Genomic DNA, 22,227 nt, shown 5'->3' with positions numbered 1-22,227 from the left:
AATTATTTTATTACTTATTGTAAATTGTCAATTGTTTTAAATGTATTTCATTTTGTACTATAGTGATATTAATACTAAATCATGATCAGAGTAATAATTATGTGTCTCTAACTTCAATTTCTGTAATAATACTTTCAAATTTGTTGAAATATACATGATCTAAAATACTTCCGAAATCTGTAGTTGGATTTGTATTTAATTGTTTAAAGCCTAATCTTGACATGAAGGTCTTTATAGTTATATCTTTTTCAGTATAATGGTCTTCATTGAAATCTCCTATTATCATAATTGTGGAAGTCGGAGATGATAGATAATTTACCATTTTCTTGAGAAATGTGTTTAATTCCGAAAGGTTTGTTTTAGGTGATCTGTACATAAGAATGATATATAGATCTTGACGTAAGAGATATGGTCATCTGTGTAGTCTGGTCCCAGCAGACCAGGCACAGATTTACAAATTACAAATCACATTACAACTACATACAGAGTATGTAGTTGTAATTTGATTAGCAGTATACTGTGGTTACTTGGTTCCAAAAAGTGAAGCCAAGTTTTTTTCAACCGTAAGTCTGTGCCTGGTTTGCTGGGACCAGTTACAACATTACGTCATCCTTGAGAACTGGGACCAGAGTACATGGTGTGTATATGTATGACTAGCTCTCAGTGATGACGTAAGAGATATGGTCATCTGTGTAGTCTGGTCCCAGCAGACCAGGCACAGATTTACAAATTACAAATCACATTACAACTACATACAGAGTATGTAGTTGTAATTTGATTAGCAGTATACTGTGGTTACTTGGTTCCAAAAAGTGAAGCCAAGTTTTTTTCAACCGTAAGTCTGTGCCTGGTTTGCTGGGACCAGTTACAACATTACATCATCGTTGAGAACTGGGACCAGAGTACATGGTGTGTATATGACGTAATGTTGTAACTTGTAACTAGTCCCAGCAAACCAGGCACAGACTTACGGTTGAAGAAAACTTGGCTTCACTTCGAAGAGACCAAGCGAAATGATTACTTGCGCGCTCTGCTTGCGCAAGTAATAAGTAATAATAATCTATCTCTGTGTGTGCGTACGTACGACTGTAATCCACGTAACTCGGGAACCGTTCGCCACACCGACTTCAAATGGAGATATCTCCATATATGGAGATATAGGGGTGCCCAACTTTTTTGCAAGCTTCTTTGGCAAATGGGCAAATCGAAGCAGACAGACTTATTTATATATATTATATAAATCCCGTTGGGTTCTAAATATGTTAAGTTTCCTATATAACTTTGAAACTCAAATTGGTTACGTCATCTACATTTATCTGTGTTGTCCCTCGGCCAATCAGGAACAAGTTACATTATCAGCCAATTCCAACTTGCATCGTTTCAAGTAATAACTGGGTGGGGCATGCCTTTCCAACTTGCATCGTTCCAAGTAATAACTGGGTGGGACATGCCTTTCCAACTTGCATCGTTCCAAGTAATAACTGGGTGGGGCATGCCTTTCCAACTTGCATCGTTCCAAGTAGGGCAGCGCTCTAGTAAACTCTAGTGTCTAAATAATGGTTATGAAGTGTTATTAGTTATAATAGTTTTTATAAGTGTATAAGAACTATTATGGATCCAGGTGGATCTATAGGATGGCTGTAGGATTGGTTTGGGTTTTATAGGATGTGGGATTGGTTTGTGTTTTATAGGATGGCTGTGGGATCGGTTTGGGTTTTATAGGATGGCATTTTGGGTTGTCTCCAGTTCAAATACCATTAATTGGAGGGGTCCCCAGTTCAAATACCATTAATTGTTGGGGTCCCCAGTTCAAATATCATAATAATAATAATAATTATTATTATTTATTTTAAATTATTGTTCTATGATAGTTGTCATAGTCCAGCAGTGATGTCAGATTTTCTACCTCTAAATCCCTGATAAAAGATAAAATAGAAATAGTAATAATACACAATATTGAATATTTATTCTAAATGTTTTGCAACATCTCTCACCTGGTGGTGGTGGTGGTGGTGTTGGTGGTGTTGGTGGTGTTGGTGGGCATCTTCTTCTTGGTGGGCATGGTGTTGGTGGGCATGGTGTTGGTGGTGTCGGCGACTTCTCCTTCATCAGGACGTCGTTATGAGCCGTCAGTCGGGTGATCTCCTGCGTCATGTTGATCTGATTGCTCTGTAGTTGCGTAATCTCATTACGCAGCTGGGCCAGGGTCAGGGCGTCGCAGCTGGGCTTCTGGACATCTGTAACAATAGGATTGTTAGGTTTTGTTACCTTGTTTCTACACGGACCGATTTCAGTGTGAGTCACCACCAGTGCAGTGGAGCTGACAGATCGTAACATGCTACGTTCTACATGAAACTTGAATAAATGTGTAAGCAGCTACAGGTGCGTTAATCATCCGTTCTTGGAGTATGAGAGGCAGGAATGAAACATCATCCTGCAGGGTCAGGTTGCTTGTGACTGAAGACAAAAGACTAATCATTGTGTATATTCCTGCACTATACCTGCATTGAGTGACCTTGGTACATAGAATTTGATCTGTTGAAGATTCTGACCTTCAAATGTACATCATTTTTGTTTTGATTGTATTGCTGTATTGTTGTATTGTTCTTTCTGCTTTGGCAATGTAAACGTATGTTTTCTCATGCCAATAAAGCCCTTTGAATTGAATTGACTGAATTATCTGCAAACAGAGACCAGAAGGTGATACTAAACACAGTTGTGACTGATATAAGAGTGACTTAGAAAACATCTCTACTTAGCGACACTGAACCCCAGGCTGAGTCTCGCAGCCTGGGGTTATGCAGCAACATAATGTTTGTTGAAAATGGATGCCATCTTGAAAACTAGAAGCCATATTGAATTTCTATTGGCACAATTGAATTTGTCATAAAATACATCATTATACTCTGTTCAGACATTCAAGCTCTGCACTGAAAAACCTTTCATTTGATGTGATGTAAAGTTGGACCTAGGCATTAATAAAGCCAAATGCCAATTCTTCTGAAATATTGACTTAATCTGCTGGATAATTAGTGTGGTTTGGGGGCGTGTTCTCTCCTCCATGTCATCAGTTGGGGGCGTGTTCTCTCCTCTGTGTCATCAGTTGGGGGCGTGTTCTCTCCTCTGTGTCATCAGTTGGGGGCGTGTTCTCTCCTCTGTGTCATCAGTTGGGGGCGTGTTCTCTCCTACATGTCATCAGTTGGGGGCGTGTTCTCTCCTCTGTGTCATCAGTTGGGGGCGTGTTCTCTCCTCTGTGTCATCAGTTGGGGGCGTGTTCTCTCCATGTCATCAGTTGGGGGCGTGTTCTCTCCTCCATGTCATCAGTTGGGGGCGTGTTCTCTCCATGTCATCAGTTGGGGGCGTGTTCTCTCCTCCATGTCATCAGTTGGGGGCGTGTTCTCTCCTCCATGTCATCAGTTGGGGGCGTGTTCTCTCCATGTCATCAGTTGGGGGCGTGTTCTCTCCATGTCATCAGTTGGAGGCGTGTTCTCTCCTCTGTGTCATCAGTTGGGGGCGTGTTCTCTCCTCCATGTCATCAGTTGGAGGCGTGTTCTCTCATCCATGTCATCAGTTGGGGGCGTGTTCTCTCCTCCATGTCATCAGTTGGGGGCGTGTTCTCTCCTCCATGTCATCAGTTGGAGGCGTGTTCTCTCCTCCATGTCATCAGTTGGGGGCGTGTTCTCTCCTCCATGTCATCATTTGGGGGCGTGTTCTCTCCTCTGTGTCATCAGTTGGGGGCGTGTTCTCTCCTCTGTGTCATCAGTTGGGGGCGTGTTCTCTCCTCCATGTCATCAGTTGGGGGCGTGTTCTCTCCTCTGTGTCATCAGTTGGGGGCGTGTTCTCTCCTCCATGTCATCAGTTGGGGGCGTGTTCTCTCCTCTGTGTCATCAGTTGGGGGCGTGTTCTCTCCTCTGTGTCATCAGTTGGGGGCGTGTTCTCTCCATGTCATCAGTTGGGGGCGTGTTCTCTCCTCCATGTCATCAGTTGGAGGCGTGTTCTCTCCATGTCATCAGTTGGGGGCGTGTTCTCTCCATGTCATCAGTTGGGGGCGTGTTCTCTCCATGTCATCAGTTGGGGGCGTGTTCTCTCCTCCATGTCATCAGTTGGGGGCGTGTTCTCTACATGTCATCAGTTGGGGGCGTGTTCTCTCCTCTGTGTGATCAGTTGGGGGCGTGTTCTCTCCTCCATGTCATCAGTTGGGGGCGTGTTCTCTCCTCCATGTCATCATTTGGGGGCGTGTTCTCTCCTCTGTGTCATCAGTTGGGGGCGTGTTCTCTCCTCTGTGTCATCAGTTGGGGGCGTGTTCTCTCCTCCATGTCATCAGTTGGGGGCGTGTTCTCTCCTCCATGTCATCAGTTAGGGGCGTGTTCTCTCCTCCATGTCATCAGTTGGGGGCGTGTTCTCTCCTCTGTGTCATCAGTTGGGGGCGTGTTCTCTCCTCTGTGTCATCAGTTGGGGGCGTGTTCTCTCCTCCATGTCATCAGTTGGGGGCGTGTTCTCTCCTCCATGTCATCAGTTGGAGGCGTGTTCTCTCCATGTCATCAGTTGGGGGCGTGTTCTCTCCTCCATGTCATCAGTTGGGGGCGTGTTCTCTCCTCCATGTCATCAGTTGGGGGCGTGTTCTCTCCTCTGTGTCATCAGTTGGGGGCGTGTTCTCTCCTCCATGTCATCAGTTGGGGGCGTGTTCTCTCCATGTCATCAGTTGGGGGCGTGTTCTCTCCTCCATGTCATCAGTTGGGGGCGTGTTCTCTCCTCTGTGTCATCAGTTGGGGGCGTGTTCTCTCCATGTCATCAGTTGGGGGCGTGTTCTCTCCTCTGTGTCATCAGTTGGGGGCGTGTTCTCTCCTCTGTGTCATCAGTTGGGGGCGTGTTCTCTCCTCCATGTCATCAGTTGGGGGCGTGTTCTCTCCTCTGTGTCATCAGTTGGGGGCGTGTTCTCTCCTCTGTGTCATCAGTTGGGGGCGTGTTCTCTCCTCTGTGTCATCAGTTGGAGGCGTGTTCTCTCCTCCATGTCATCAGTTGGAGGCGTGTTCTCTCCTCCATGTCATCAGTTGGGGGCGTGTTCTCCCCTCCATGTCATCAGTTGGGGGCGTGTTCTCTCCTCTGTGTCATCAGTTGGGGGCGTGTTCTCTCCTCTGTGTCATCAGTTGGGGGCGTGTTCTCCCCTCCATGTCATCAGTTGGGGGCGTGTTCTCTCCTCTGTGTCATCAGTTGGGGGCGTGTTCTCTCCTCCATGTCATCAGTTGGGGGCGTGTTCTCTCCTCCATGTCATCAGTTGGGGGCGTGTTCTCTCCATGTCATCAGTTGGGGGCGTGTTCTCTCCTCCATGTCATCAGTTGGGGGCGTGTTCTCTCCATGTCATCAGTTGGGGGCGTGTTCTCTCCTCCATGTCATCAGTTGGGGGCGTGTTCTCTCCATGTCATCAGTTGGGGGCGTGTTCTCTCATCTGTGTCATCAGTTGGGGGCGTGTTCTCTCCTCCATGTCATCAGTTGGGGGCGTGTTCTCTCCTCTGTGTCATCAGTTGGGGGCGTGTTCTCACCTCCATGTCATCAGTTGGAGGCGTGTTCTCTCCTCTGTGTCATCAGTTGGGGGCGTGTTCTCTCCTCTGTGTCATCAGTTGGGGGCGTGTTCTCTCCTCCATGTCATCAGTTGGAGGCGTGTTCTCTCCTCCATGTCATCAGTTGGGGGCGTGTTCTCTCCTCCATGTCATCAGTTGGGGGCGTGTTCTCTCCTCCATGTCATCAGTTGGGGGCGTGTTCTCTCCTCCATGTCATCAGTTGGGGGCGTGTTCTCTCCTCCATGTCATCAGTTGGAGGCGTGTTCTCTCCTCCATGTCATCAGTTGGGGGCGTGTTCTCTCCTCCATGTCATCAGTTGGGGGCGTGTTCTCTCCTCCATGTCATCAGTTGGGGGCGTGTTCTCTCCTCCATGTCATCAGTTGGGGGCGTGTTCTCTCCATGTCATCAGTTGGGGGCGTGTTCTCTCCTCCATGTCATCAGTTGGGGGCGTGTTCTCTCCTCCATGTCATCAGTTGGGGGCGTGTTCTCTCCATGTCATCAGTTGGGGGCGTGTTCTCTCCTCCATGTCATCAGTTGGGGGCGTGTTCTCTCCTCCATGTCATCAGTTGGGGGCGTGTTCTCTCCTCCATGTCATCAGTTGGAGGCGTGTTCTCTCCTCTGTGTCATCAGTTGGGGGCGTGTTCTCTCCTCCATGTCATCAGTTGGGGGCGTGTTCTCTCCTCCATGTCATCAGTTGGGGGCGTGTTCTCTCCTCCATGTCATCAGTTGGGGGCGTGTTCTCTCCTCCATGTCATCAGTTGGGGGCGTGTTCTCTCCTCCATGTCATCAGTTGGGGGCGTGTTCTCTCCTCCATGTCATCAGTTGGGGGCGTGTTCTCTACATGTCATCAGTTGGGGGCGTGTTCTCCCCTCCATGTCATCAGTTGGAGGCGTGTTCTCTCCTCTGTGTCATCAGTTGGGGGCGTGTTCTCTCCTCTGTGTCATCAGTTGGGGGCGTGTTCTCTCCTCCATGTCATCAGTTGGGGGCGTGTTCTCTCCTCCATGTCATCAGTTGGGGGCGTGTTCTCTCCTCCATGTCATCAGTTGGGGGCGTGTTCTCTCCTCTGTGTCATCAGTTGGGGGCGTGTTCTCTCCTCTGTGTCATCAGTTGGGGGCGTGTTCTCTCCTCTGTGTCATCAGTTGGAGGCGTGTTCTCTCCTCTGTGTCATCAGTTGGGGGCGTGTTCTCTCCTCTGTGTCATCAGTTGGGGGCGTGTTCTCTCCTCTGTGTCATCAGTTGGGGGCGTGTTCTCTCCTCTGTGTCATCAGTTGGGGGCGTGTTCTCTCCTCCATGTCATCAGTTGGAGGCGTGTTCTCTCCTCTGTGTCATCAGTTGGGGGCGTGTTCTCTCCTCTGTGTCATCAGTTGGGGGCGTGTTCTCTCCTCCATGTCATCAGTTGGGGGCGTGTTCTCTCCTCCATGTCATCAGTTGGGGGCGTGTTCTCTCCTCCATGTCATCAGTTGGGGGCGTGTTCTCTCCTCTGTGTCATCAGTTGGGGGCGTGTTCTCTCCTCTGTGTCATCAGTTGGGGGCGTGTTCTCTCCTCTGTGTCATCAGTTGGGGGCGTGTTCTCTCCTCTGTGTCATCAGTTGGAGGCGTGTTCTCTCCTCTGTGTCATCAGTTGGGGGCGTGTTCTCTCCTCTGTGTGATCAGTTGGGGGCGTGTTCTCTCCATGTCATCAGTTGGGGGCGTGTTCTCTCCATGTCATCAGTTGGGGGCGTGTTCTCTCCTCCATGTCATCAGTTGGGGGCGTGTTCTCTCCTCTGTGTCATCAGTTGGGGGCGTGTTCTCTCCTCCATGTCATCAGTTGGGGGCGTGTTCTCTCCTCTGTGTCATCAGTTGGGGGCGTGTTCTCTCCTCCATGTCATCAGTTGGGGCGTGTTCTCTCCTCCATGTCATCAGTTGGGGGCGTGTTCTCTCCATGTCATCAGTTGGGGGCGTGTTCTCTCCTCCATGTCATCAGTTGGGGGCGTGTTCTCTCCATGTCATCATTTGGGGGCGTGTTCTCTCCTCCATGTCATCAGTTGGGGGCGTGTTCTCTCCTCCATGTCATCAGTTGGGGGCGTGTTCTCTCCTCCATGTCATCAGTTGGGGGCGTGTTCTCTCCATGTCATCAGTTGGGGGCGTGTTCTCTCCTCCATGTCATCAGTTGGGGGCGTGTTCTCTCCTCCATGTCATCAGTTGGGGGCGTGTTCTCTCCTCCATGTCATCAGTTGGGGGCGTGTTCTCTCCTCTGTGTGATCAGTTGGGGGCGTGTTCTCTCCTCCGTGTCATCAGTTGGGGGCGTGTTCTCTCCATGTCATCAGTTGGGGGCGTGTTCTCTCCTCCATGTCATCAGTTGGGGGCGTGTTCTCTCCTCCATGTCATCAGTTGGGGGCGTGTTCTCTCCTCCATGTCATCAGTTGGGGGCGTGTTCTCTCCTCCATGTCATCAGTTGGGGGCGTGTTCTCTCCTCCATGTCATCAGTTGGGGGCGTGTTCTCTCCTCTGTGTGATCAGTTGGGGGCGTGTTCTCTCCTCTGTGTCATCAGTTGGGGGCGTGTTCTCTCCTCCATGTCATCAGTTGGGGGCGTGTTCTCTCCTCCATGTCATCAGTTGGGGGCGTGTTCTCTCCTCCATGTCATCAGTTGGGGGCGTGTTCTCTCCTCTGTGTGATCAGTTGGGGGCGTGTTCTCTCCTCCATGTCATCAGTTGGGGGCGTGTTCTCTCCTCCATGTCATCAGTTGGGGGCGTGTTCTCTCCTCCATGTCATCAGTTGGGGGCGTGTTCTCTCCTCTGTGTCATCAGTTGGGGGCGTGTTCTCTCCTCCATGTCATCAGTTGGGGGCGTGTTCTCTCCTCCATGTCATCAGTTGGGGGCGTGTTCTCTCCTCTGTGTGATCAGTTGGGGGCGTGTTCTCTCCTCCATGTCATCAGTTGGGGGCGTGTTCTCTCCATGTCATCAGTTGGGGGCGTGTTCTCTCCTCTGTGTCATCAGTTGGGGGCGTGTTCTCTCCTCTATGTCATCAGTTGGGGGCGTGTTCTCTCCTCCATGTCATCAGTTGGGGGCGTGTTCTCTCCTCCATGTCATCAGTTGGGGGCGTGTTCTCTCCTCTGTGTGATCAGTTGGGGGCGTGTTCTCTCCTCCATGTCATCAGTTGGGGGCGTGTTCTCTCCTCCATGTCATCAGTTGGGGGCGTGTTCTCTCCATGTCATCAGTTGGGGGCGTGTTCTCTCCATGTCATCAGTTGGGGGCGTGTTCTCTCCTCTGTGTCATCAGTTGGGGGCGTGTTCTCTCCTCCATGTCATCAGTTGGGGGCGTGTTCTCTCCTCTGTGTCATCACTGGCAGTTACAAAGCTTCAGGCTACCAATTGATCGATTTATTGATCTTTATTTTAGTGCCATGCGTCCAAGGAAGCAAAGCCCAAATGGACTTGCAGGACACTTTTACTTTCATTTTACATAAACAATGAACCGACATGATCAAATGATTAACCAACTAAAAACACCCAAGCGTCATACATGGCATGACATAATTATAATATAGAAAACAAATAAAATAATAAGATTGGCAAGTTGAACTGCATTCAACTGCTCCGGGCCAGACCTTTCGCACCTCATGCAGGTAGTAGAGGATGACCTAAAAAACCTAAAAATATGGTTTGACATCAATAAATTGTCCCTAAACACCAGCAAAACAAAATTCAGGCAATAAACAAATACATACACCAGTCAAATTAACTATAAACAACAAGGAAATTGAACAAGCAACCCACATAACATTTCTAGGAATTACTATTGACAACAAACTCACTTGGAAAAACCATATAGACAACTTAGAAACCAAAATATCAAAAACCATTGCAATTCCGTATAAAATTAAATTCATTATTAATAAAAAAAATCACTCCAGACACTTTATAACTCCTTAATACTGCCTTATTTAACCTACTGTGCTGAAATCTGGGGAAACACATACAAAACAATAATATATCCCATTTTTCTCCTACAAAAGAAAGCAATAAGAATAATTAATCTGGCTGAATATTGTGCACCAACAAATACACTATTTATAAATAACAACAAACTCAAACTTGAAGACCTAGTCAACCTCAACACAGCCACAATAATGTATAAGATCTACAAAAAGCTACTTCCAACCTGCATGCAGGATCTGTTCAAACCCAGGGAGAGTAGATACGAACTCAGAGGAACTGGAATATTCAAAAGAAATCTAAATCTCAAGAACTAATACAAAAGAGAGATGTCTATCTGCCATTGGGGTGAATCTGTGGAACGAACTCAATACAGAACTAAAAGAGAGCAACTCCATAAGAACATTTAAAATATCATATAAAGCTATGATAATTGACAAATATACAAAATCACTTTAATATACAATATGCATAGGCAGTAGTCATTACAAAATTATATAAAAAAAAATATATATATATATATATATATATATATATATATGTTTGAAGTAACCACTTCAAACATATATATATACAAACACATACGCAGTAAAAGTAAACAAGAATAAAAATATACACTATATTTGAAGCAACCACTTATAAAATATAAAAGTACGCTCCAAAAAAGCTAAATCTATGTGTACGTAACGTAACTAGTATAAGGCATATAAGCCAAATATGAATTTCCTGTTCATCATTGGTATACAAGAAGCACAACACTACAGATAATCAGTTTTTCCCATTGCTATTGTTCCTGTTTTTTTTTTTTTTTTTCTGTTCCTTTTTTTTCCCTTTCTTCTATTATTTGAATCAGTAATAAGGTGGGCATAATAAGCTTCGGCTTCAGCCCAAACCTTTTCAGTCAAACTGTAATTCTGAAACCCTCATTCTGAAATGTACTAAACTGTAAATGACTGAGATAAATAAACTAACTAACTAAGTATTATTATATATCAAGTTGTTGTTTAACAATTTCCACTCACCTCCGTAGATTTCTTGAATCCCCTTGCGGTCGTCTGCTGAGAGCTGGAAGTCATCAGTCTCCCTCCATTTGTAGTCTTTAAGCATGATGGACGATGTGTCGTCAGAGTGACCCAAACCCAGGCTGTGGCCCAGCTCATGGACCGCTACCAGAAACACATTGTAGGAACCTGGATGGATGGAAGAAGAACTCCTTCAGTTAAATTAAATAAAATACGTTTTTGCGTCTGGGGGCACCACCTCTTCCTACAGGTTTAGGGAAGTGGTGCAGGCAGATTCTTCTCCTGAGAGATTATTTGAGGGGCGGTACGGACTGCAAAACAGAAGATAAATTAGTGCACATTTCCGCAATATTATAAACCAGGAAGAACACTGCAGAGTAGTCCTCTTATTGTTGATCTGATTTTCATTCTTATTTTTCAAATGTGTTTTTTATTAGTTTGCATCCATACAAAAGGAATGCAATTAATGAGATGTAAGTTGTGCACCTTGCACTGTTCTGTAGCATTACAGCTGAACTAAAAACATCTTTAAAACAACTAAGCCCTCATTGATAAATCTCACTTAATTTCAGTTGAAGTGACCTGTTAATTGTAACAAGTGAACAAAAGCCCCTTCAACTAGTTCCGGTTGTCTCTATAGCGCAAAACTCACTTTGTGTCCAAGTGACACCATCTCTTACCTGGCACATTCTGGTTGGTGACGCTCCATTGCCAGTCTAAGTTGAAGTGCACGTAAACTGTCTTCCCAATCCCAGGCTTGGGGGGGCTCTCGGCATGTGCCAGGTCCGATGAGCTAAAGTCATGGCCTTCGTGACGACCCGCGTAGAAGGCGATCATGATGTCGACGTCTTCCCTATAGCGGAGGCCGTTATAGATGTCATCGTAGGAAATATACTCAAAGGTGAACGGACTGACATCCTTCCAGACTTTGAAGGCTCTATGGATGGCCTTTAATAAGTTCTGATGTGGGATTCTAGGTGGATAGGTCTCAACACTAGAGGAAGAGGAAGAGGCAAAGAGAGACAAACTAAGCAAAGCTGTCCAAGTGGAGTATTACATTCCCTAACTAACCCCACAGTAATCTTTTGGGTTTGGCCGGTTTGGCCTGACGTTCATCAAGTCTCGGTCAATATTAGGAAAGTCTCCAATGTTTCCAGTTTTGTGGTAGATAATAAGGTGTCATGACGATGTATAGATTATTGGCACATCAATACTAATACCTGAAGACCAATCAAAACTGTTCTGTTTGTACCTGTAAGTGAGGTCAGTCTTGTTCCACTTGTTTGGAAGCGCTTCGTAGCTCAACCTGGTCTTGTCAGGAATTCCACAGCGGGGACGCTTCATGGCTCTGAGGGACGGGGGGGACAAGGAGACATTAGAGCTGAAAACACCAGAATATAATGTCCAGTAGCCTACAATTTAGCTCTCCATGTCAGGCATCTTTAATCAGACTCGTCTGAATTGAGTGGTGCTGTACTGTACTGTACTGTACTGTACTGTACTAGCCCTCCTCCTGGCCTGTGTGTGTCTGTGTGTTAGGCTGTTCAACAGTGACACTTGGTGGTGAACAAGCGCTGTATTCGTGCTTGGACAGACAGACACTCCAGGGCTCTATTTTGGCCTCGGTCCCATCCTCTGCAAACACGATATATCCTTCCACTGTTACGCTGATGACGTACAAACTTACATGCCTCTCACACCCAACAGCAATAACTCCTTGGAGCCCCTGATTAAATGATGCGTATAGCTTTCAGAGTTAGTTCAGTCAGATATACTCGAGGGGTTTCATGCCGTGCTCAAATGCACACACTATACTCAAGGGGTTAATATGCTGCATTACTATGTGGGTGTATTCAGTGTGTGTAAGACCCACATGTCATTCGCTGATGTGGCAGTCAGCTGACCAATTGGGCGGGCTACTTAAAGATGGAGTGCCACAATTTTTGTATTGTTCCAGTTTTTCATGTGTCTATGAGGTGACAGTATACTTCATTAGACACCCTGGAGTTGTTTTTATGTGCAATGGTGTATTAACTTTGTATTTAGAGTTTCTTCCTGGAGGCTGAACCCTTGACAGTCAAACGGGCCAATGAAATAAACAGTAATATAGTGACATCACACTATCAGCCCCTCCCCTAACCCCTCCCCCTTTATCATACAACTACAGCTGTGGGTGTGGCTTCAGTTCAGGTGGATCACCACCCACAGGGGCGTGCATACGTAGACGCCAAGGGGTGCTTGAGCACCCCTTGGTGGCCCTCTCTGGAACAACATGCCCTTTTGAACGTCAATATTTTTACACTTTTTTATTGTTTTGTATAATTTATTTGTACGTGTATAGCATGTGGCCCATGGTGACATCGATCAATTCTGGATTAAAAGCTTATAATATATTTATTTATAATGTTGTTCATCATCATGTCATGACGTGGTGTGTGTGTGTGTGTGTGCGACTGACTGTCTACACACCCACACCCACATACACGTGCCCGCGGCGAGCTGCGGGTGCCCCTCCCTCCGTCTCCTCTCTGCCGGCTGCCCTAGTGACTGAGTTCACTCACTCTAGTCCCAATCAACGTGAACGCGCACACAGCTGATGCAAGTTGAAATCGCAAAATTTCACAGAAAGGCTCCTGGCTTCTGACTACTTCTTTCACGGATGACGGTTGACGGACCCGGTCCAAAAAAAAGTTGGGTGGTCCCTCCTGACCACATCACCACAAGCAGCCAGCCAGGTAACAATATAAATTATAAAACCACTGTGTTTACCCCCCCCCCCCCCACTGCAAGACAGTGCCTCTCTGACTGTGCCAAACAAATGATACCAGTACACTGACGTTGCAAAACTGCATCCATTTTCGTCTCGTTTGTCAACAATGAAAAATGTCACTGTTGTTATCAAGTTAACTTGACTGCCCACCTGCAGCCTGCTAAAGAAAGAATTGTTGTTGCTGCTTGCTTGGTAGTCAAGCATCATGAGCAGCATGTTTGTGTGAAGCTATTAAGCTAAGTTTATTTATTGTGTTGTAGTGCTGCCTAGGCTATAGTAACCTGTCTGTCTGGCCACTGCACTGCCCTGTATGCCCACCTGCTAAAGCGTAATATTTAGTAACCTAACCTTATGTTACTGTACTGTGTACTCTACTGTAGGCCTACTTGTTTGTTGTATGTTTGTTGTGCCTTGAGGACCCCCTTGAAAACGAGTTGCTGCAACTCAAGGGACTATAATCCTCCAGCCATTTAGTCCAGGGGGGGGGGGGGGGGGGGGGCTAGTTACAGTACACGAGAGTTTACTGTTAATGTTTCTGACTGTTACACTTTTAGTAGAGAGCAGAACATTGATATTTAGCTCATGTACCACTTGCAGCAGAATAATGCCAGGAAAAGAAAGGCTAAGAAGAGGGAGAGAGAGAGAGCTACAGCAGGCAGCCCAGGGAAGCAGATCTCTGCTCTCCTGGATAAAGCAGCATGTGCCTGGTGGTGATGATGAACCCATCGATGTAAGGTTAGTCAACACCAGTTGTACCAATTTATGTTACCTGGCTCTTAGTATTTTTTGTGAATAATTGCTTAAGTATTGCGTAACCAATTAGGGGCGGATAATGTAAGAGCCACTTTATGAGGTCATGTCATGATGACCTTAATTGCTTTGATGTTGATTGCCTATTCTATGCAACAGTGTGATCACTTAATTAGTGCAGCAGAGTACTCTTTTTACTGCCTTGCTTAGATTGGTCAGTCTTGATTGCATGCTTTTGATTGGTGCTCCTTTTCTTTGATGTCTAAGTTACCCTCCTGTCCTCCTGTTTGAGCTTGTCAGAAGCTGTGAAGTTGCAGTAGAGAGAGCACATATTTTTTCTACCACAGTAACCACTCTCATGTTATCTCACCATGTAACTTTATTGGGACATTTTGTATCACTTGTATTTTTTGCCTTTACTTCACTAAAGTGTTACAACGGATACCACGTGCGTCAGAATATTTGTGCTCACAGCTTTTGAAGGGAATATATTTTGAAAACTGAACAGAAAATATACGCCTCTATAATAGTATTGAGGGGCTGACATGAAGCCCAGATGACAATTTAAAATAAAAAAGTAGGCAAGTAGGGTGATTAATATTTTATCGTTTTTCTTCTAGGCAGCTACAGCAGGCAGCAGCCCATGGAAGCAGCTCTGTGTTGTCCTACAATAGTCCATCGTATAGTAGCATCGATTCCATGGACGATCAGGTAGACACAGTGACGGATGAAGATGACCTGGCAGAGTCCAGACCAGCACCATGTTCAGAAACAACAGTAGGATTGTCCGTAGAAGAAAGTCATGAGCAATCAGTTGTTCGTGAAAGAGATGAGAGTGCGACAACTGCAAAGATAGCTATTATGGAATATCCGACAGACCCTTCCCATGTAAATGCTTTTCACATAAAGTGCAATAACAGCTATATTTCCATGTGCTGCAGTATGGGCCCTTGTCAACCAGATATGGTGGCATATCCCAAAAATATTGACGGGCGCTCATTCCAGAAACAATGGTTCTCTGGAAATGCATGGCTGGAGTACTCACCTGCTGCTGATTCAATGCACTGTTTTAGTTGTCGGCTTTTCCACACATATCATAGCAAAACAGCATGGACGACTGAAGGCCCGGCCCTAAGCAAGTGGAGCACTGCTCTTGAAAAAATCAAGCAACACTCACAGACAGAGAAGCACATGAGAAGCATGGTTAGTTGGACCAATTACCGAAAAAAGGCTCTCCAGTCTGCATTCGATGTTTCAGATGTAAAGGGGGTGGAAGTTAGAGAGCAAGAGAGGCAGACAAATAGAGAAATCATAACCAGGTTGATTGATCTGACTGTATACCTTGCACAACAGGGACAAGCATTCAGAGGTCATGATGAGAGCAGCTCCAGTGACAACCGTGGCAACTTCCTTTCATTAGTAGATGTATTTGCACGGTATGACAGTGTGTTGAATATGCATTTGAAAAAAGTTGAAGATGTCAAAACCGTCAAGTCAAGGCCCCAGGTGTCAGCACTTTCCAATAGAGCCAAAATGACATCATTGAAGCAGTGGCTACTTACATCAGGAGGGTGATTCGAGAGGAACTGAAAAAGGCTCAAATATACTCCATTCTACTTGATGAAACCTCTGATGTTTCACGCAAGGAACAAGTGTCATTTGTGGTGCGATACTTGCATGATATGCAAATAAAGGAGAGATTCATTGAGGTGTGCACAGTTGATACAACTACAGGCCAGGAGCTGGAGAAAACTGTGCTCTCGCTTCTTCAGAAGAATGGCCTAGAGCTTAAGAATCTGTATGGCCAAGGCTACGATGGAGCAGCCAACATGAGTGGCATGTATAGCGGTCTTCAAGCCAGAATACGAGCACACAATGACAAGGCCCTCTATGTCCACTGCAAAGCCCACTGCCTAAATCTGGTCCTGGTGGAAGCTTCAAAGTCCAACAAACATTTCATCACATTCTTCAACCTTGTGGAGAAATTGTATGCTTTTTGCACTGGCTCACCAAAGCGCCATGCTGCCTTGGTGAAATGGCAGAAGGCTCTGTATCCTGGAGAGCGTGTTACTGAGCTCCAGCAGCTGTCAGATACCCGGTGGGCATGCAGGGAGTCAGCACTGAAGGCCCTTCGGAGAAATCTGGATGCTGTTTTGAAGCTGCTTGACGAGATCAAGGACAAAGACCCACCTGACCTAAGCCGAGGTGATGCTCAGATGTACAGAAAAGCGATCAACATTGTATTCTTTCTCTGCCTGGAAATCACCACACCAGTATTTAGTGTCACTGCTAAGGCATCAGATACTCTGCAGAAAAAAGACTTGGACCACCCCACTGCCCAGAAGGTGACTGACGGTGTGATTCACACATTGGAAATCATGAGGTCTGAGGAGAAGTTTGAGGAAATATTTGCATCTGCATCACAGAAGGCAAAGAGCCTCAACATCGACATACCTACAGTAGTGCCTGGTCAGGAGAGGAAACGGAAGGTGCCTAATGCGGTTGCAAGACAGCCCATCAGTGTCTCAAGTGGGGGTTCAGTTTAATTCTGTAGAAGCATACTTCAGGAGCTCTGTCTACTACACGTTTCTGGATCGTATGACTCAGGAGCTTCACAGAAGATTCAAGGGGGACAGACCTGGAAGTCCCACAGACAAAATAATCCAGTCCTTCCGCCCCTTAACAGTAAATGCCAACTGGGTAATAAATCCCACAGAGGAATCAAAGGAAGCTGTCCACATACTGTGTGACTTTTATGGAGAAGATGAGGACCAGCTGCTGACTGAACTGAAGGTCTTCCACTCCAGTTTTCCTACTAAAGACCTGAAAGAAATATTGGACACACTGAGGGAAAACACAATCAGGGAAACCCGGAAAAGCCAGGAGCAGGAGAAGCCCATATTTCCAACCTTTGAGAAAATTATTCAAATATATACCACACTGCCAGTAACAACCGCTTCTGTTGAAAGATCATTTTCCAAACTCAGTATTATAAAGAACAAACTTAGAAACATGTGTGGAGAAGAACGGCTGTCTGACCTCCTCCTTATTGCAATTGAAAAAGAGATTCAGATCGATCGCAATGAGGTCATCAGCATTTATAAAGAAATGGCACCAAGGAGGATGCTCCTGTAATTGTAACCCATTTAGGACTGAGACCAGATTCTAGAAAATGTCGTATAAATCATAACAGTTTTCTGAAAAACCTGTTTCTATACGAGTGGTCCTCAAACTATTTCATGTCAAGGACCCCAAAAATTATGTAATTGGCTGGCGACCCCCATCTGAAAAATATATTGTTCCAGGTACCCCCAGAAGCAAATATTTGAGTTAAAAAAAGTTGTATTGTACTGCACTGCATTTGCAAACTGTTGATAAAGTACCATTCAATCAGTCATTGATGTCATTATTTATCCCAGTGGTTTTCAACCCTTTTTTATCTCAAGGTCCACAACAACCATTTTCAACATTTGAGCCACAGACAGACCACCTCAGATTGAAATGTGTTTGGATAAGTTTTTATCCACAATTCCATGCTGTACTATTGATGATGAAAATAATTCTACATTGTCTCGTTGTGAATGTGTTGACTTCTTATAAATGAATTAATGCTGTGAGAGTGCAGAGTATAAAATAAGTATTACATTTATGTACTAATGTTATTGAGACTGACTGTTATCCAGACCACTGATTTAGTCAGTTAAAACTAATTACAGGCCAGCAGGGGGCGTTGGTTCCACGCGCCAGACAAGGTGCCCTTTTGTTTGACTTGAGCACCTGCCCCTCAAAGTGTCTGTGCACGCCACTGACCACCCATCACCACCCACCAGGCAAACCAGGCATACTTAATGAACTGGTGAGCGTGTCCACATAAAAGCATGATTTTAACAAATACTGTACACTTTTTGGAAAAAGTTCTTCCCCCTTATATTGTAATAATACCTGATGATCATGTTTTAGGGCACTCCATCTTTAAAGGTCCAATGAAATGCCCCGAAATGAATATGGGTGGTACAGTACATCACGTGGTCTGACTGAAAACAGTTTGAAAGCGTTGGCGACGGGCTACGGCGCTAGCAACAAGTGGCTATAGGTCAGGCTAGCGTTTTTGACGGTACATTTAGCGTCATATTGGCGATAAATGTAATTGAAAAATATATTTTTTTATCGCCCAAAACTCTTAGTTAGAATGCAATTGAGGGGGGCTCTCTTTTCTCTCTCACACACACACACACACACACACACACACAAAAGCACTTAAGCGTCTTTGAGTATCAAGAAAAGCGCTATATAAATCCCAGATATTATTATTATTATTAATGAATGGTTGACCAAACCAAGGAGCTACATGAGTAGATGTAGGAGACATACGTGATGGTTTGCTGGTCCAACCATCCAGTGACATCCAGGTTGTAGGACCTCTGCATCTCCCTGATGGCTTCAGACAGATCCTGGTTAGACGAGTCCCTGCTGTCAGCCAGGTAGCCATATTGTCTCAGCCATGACTGGTGGAGACACAAAGACAAACAAGACACCATTAAAAGATTTGTTCCACAATAAGAAATAACCAAGCACTTTGAAGGAACACCAACATACCTTGTATATGTATAGTGAATTAATAAAATGTGTTATATAGTAATTGTGTGTTGGTGTGTGTGTGTGTGTGTGTGTGTGTGTGTGTGTGTGTAATGGGCAAAAAACAACGAAAATGTGTCCATCTCTGATGGATTAATTACAGACTCCAGCGTTGTAGTGAAGGCTACCCTCACCCACCAGGGAGGGGACACTAGACTACAGGAAGACACGGCAAGAAGGGTTCTGCTTAGCACAGAACAGACTGAAGGGTTCTGCTTAGCACAGAACAGACTGAAGGGTTCTGCTTAGCACGGAACAGACTGAAGGGTTCTGCTTAGCACGGAACAGACTGAAGGGTTCTGCTTAGCAAAGAACAGACTGAAGGGTTCTGCTTAGCACAGAACAGACTGAAGGGTTCTGCTTAGCACGGAACAGACTGAAGGGTTCTGCTTAGCACGGAACAGACTGAAGGGTTCTGCTTAGCAAAGAACAGACTGAAGGGTTCTGCTTAGCACGGAACAGACTGAAGGGTTCTGCTTAGCAAAGAACAGACTGAAGGGTTCTGCTTAGCACAGAACAGACTGAAGGGTTCTGCTTAGCAAAGAACAGACTGAAGGGTTCTGCTTAGCAAAGAACAGACTGAAGGGTTCTGCTTAGCACGAAACAGACTGAAGGGTTCTGCTTAGCACGGAACAGACTGAAGGGTTCTGCTTAGCACAGAACAGACTGAAGGGTTCTGCTTAGCACAGAACAGACTGAAGGGTTCTGCTTAGCAAAGAACAGACTGAAGGGTTCTGCTTAGCACGGAACAGACTGAAGGGTTCTGCTTAGCACAGAACAGACTGAAGGGTTCTGCTTAGCACGGAACAGACTGAAGGGTTCTGCTTAGCAAAGAACAGACTGAAGGGTTCTGCTTAGCAAAGAACAGACTGAAGGGTTCTGCTTAGCACAGAACAGACTGAAGCCAAAGAACATTGGCGTGGCCTTCGACTGCAGGGAAAGTTGGCCTGTGTTGATTCAGCCGTTCACTCTGTTTCACATTCCATGTACAAAAATGCTGCTATTGGGGAGGATGTTTTAAAATTCACCATCAAAGCAAGACTGCAAGTATTTCCAACCAAGTACAATCTGTCAATCTGGTATCCCGACAGGCCGACACCCACACTCCACTCTGTAAAAACCATCATGATTCTGAACAACACCTAGAATCCATCGCACACATAACAAATGGATGTAGTGCATACACAAATTTGTATATTGCTCGCCACGACCGGATTGTTGACCTAGTGTCTGATGCAGTTCGAAAGTATGTGCCATCCAGTGCAGCAATGTATAAACATTGTGTTACCAGATTGGTTTAGCCGTGCAATGAGATGTCTTTGCTAACATCCCCAATACACCTGATGTTGTCTTTGTTGACACCAGTCACAAGGAGGTCCTGATTCTGGAGGTGGGCTGTGTCTTTGATCTGTACATGGACCAGGCATTCCAAGATAAACATTCTAAGTACCAACCATTACTTGGAAGTATAACAAACCTGGGGTATCGCTGTAGATTTGCCGCACTGATATTCGGAAGCCTGGGCCGTGTGCATAAACTGACGAGTGCAGGCCTACGTAAGAATAGCTGGCATGACAAAAAGCAAAGCCAAACAACTTGCCAAATACTGAGCTCTGTTTGGGCTGTTATAGGCAGTTTGTCTGTGTGGAGGAGGAGGTGCCATGTGTATCCTTAAGTGAACATGAACTGTCAACCCCGTTATATTTGTTTCCTTGTAAAATTAATTGTAATTTGTGGATTCAAATAAAGAAATCGAAATGTGTGTGTGTGTGTGTGTGTGTGTGTGTGTGTGTGTGTGTGTGTGTACAGCTCCGGCACACACACTCCCTGGATGCCAACGATGAAGCTCTGCCCCAAATTTTCCAGAACGGCCTGTTATAGTGCCACCAGGAGTCCGACTTTTGAAAAACACATTTGTTGATATTACTCCTCCAGATTCTGTCAAAAAAATCCCGCAAATCGATACACACTATCTCTATAGTCATGTGTTCAAGACGGATCCGTCCAATATGTCATATTCCATCCTAATTGGCTTTCAAAGTTTGCAGGATTGGCCCGTTTTTAACAAAAAGCCTCAAATCATGAACGCAGCGTCCACTTTTTTGGCCAAAAAGGGATTTTTCTTTCACCGAAAGGGAATCTTGTCTATGAGGTTTTCTCTTGGCGTTATCGGTAGATATTTATCGGTAGATAGTTATCGGTAGATAGTTATCAGTAGAGGGTGCAGTGCAGTAACTAAAAGTATTTTTTTTTTCATCATACATCATATTCCGTGATCAGCCAATTAAATCATCACAAATGTAATTCTGGCCAATCACTTTTCTGCCCTCACATTTATCCTCAATATGTACTTGCTCAGCCAATCAGGAGGGGGTAGCGCCTCTCAAAAATAGGAACAATCCTGTCAGATACAATAACAGACCAATAGACCCTCAGGCTTTGGGTAAAAAGCATTTGGTGATCGAGTACAATAATTAGCATTTAGCCCACAGCGCTTTGTGAAACACGCACACACATGCGCACACACGCGCGCACACACACACACACACACACTAGGCATGTGAATCTCGTCTCATCTCACGATTCGATACGCATCTCGATGCACTGCCAGCGATACGATACATTAGAGATACATGGAATCCCCTGGCGATACGATGCGATACGATTCTCCCTCTTCCCGATGCGATGCGATGCGATAACCATTTAGTTCAAATCAATGCGATACGATGCGAGTCACCCCTCTACTGATACGATGCGATTTGATGGCGATTCATCACAATAGAAAGGATTTATATTAAAGCTCTATTAATTTCCCAAAACATGTAAAAATGCATTACATTTAAATTCAAAGCAATTTATTGTTTTACTGTAGGTTAGTATTATAGCTCTGCATCTCAAACAACCCAACTTATAGAATTATGTAAGTAAACAAAGGGTCTGCTCTCTGCTGGTTATTGTGGAATTGTTAGATTACTAATAATCATAGGCTATAGTATAATAATTATATCTCAAAGGTCAATTTGAGGTTGAGTATAGAGGGTTCAAGAGATTAAAATGTAATAGCCTATGTAATAGCTCAATTAATGTTACCAACATATAAATAGAAAAGAAACAAATAAACAAAACAAAAATGACAGGTCACACTCGTAGTGCTGTCAAACAAGTAGTTTAATCTGCAACACAGTTTTATAATATAATTGCCTATGTATAGTGGGGGTCCCTGCTTGATCTCTCACTCTCAGCTAAGTGGTCCTTGGCTTGACCTAAAAAACATTGAAGACCCTGGCCTGCATGTATTATTAACGTTATAAATACATAGCAGATGTACAAGCTCACAACGCGTCTCATCCACGCCCCGCTGTGAGCTTGTGGATCTGCAATTTTAGGCGTGCGACACCGTCTTGCTGCAGAATATAAATAAGGCTTCTATCTCAGAGAATAGCAGGGGAAAGCTGGACAGTGGAAAGTTGTGGAACGGTTGTAAACGACTTTAAACGCAAGCAGTACACCCAGCTGTGGCGTTGTTGTACACGTGTGTGCAGACTGCAGAAGCTTTCTTTAATTACAAATTGATGATCGCG

At 45.2% G+C, this 22,227-nt stretch overlaps 1 protein-coding gene across 1 annotated transcript in view; it reads right to left on the bottom strand.

The window, feature by feature from the left end:
* Positions 1-1,908: 1,908 nt before the first annotated feature.
* The window catches only part of LOC308327716 (matrix metalloproteinase-24-like), a gene marked incomplete at both ends in the record, with an annotated part of 41,963 nt that continues 21,644 nt past the window's right edge, over positions 1,909-22,227 (bottom strand). The window contains 6 exons of the mRNA XM_080781241.1: positions 1,909-1,916; positions 2,076-2,237; positions 10,492-10,659; positions 11,172-11,485; positions 11,744-11,839; positions 18,383-18,516. Coding sequence (XP_080637367.1) covers positions 1,909-1,916; positions 2,076-2,237; positions 10,492-10,659; positions 11,172-11,485; positions 11,744-11,839; positions 18,383-18,516 — 882 coding nt within the window. The remainder of the gene's footprint in view (positions 1,917-2,075; positions 2,238-10,491; positions 10,660-11,171; positions 11,486-11,743; positions 11,840-18,382; positions 18,517-22,227) is intronic.

This window comes from Protomyctophum bolini (assembly GCF_963924005.1).
Source record: "Protomyctophum bolini genome assembly, chromosome: 13".
NCBI classification, from domain to species: domain Eukaryota; kingdom Metazoa; phylum Chordata; class Actinopteri; order Myctophiformes; family Myctophidae; genus Protomyctophum; species Protomyctophum bolini.
The sequence above is the reverse complement of the archived record's forward strand: the minus strand, read 5'-3'. Positions and strand labels throughout refer to the sequence as shown.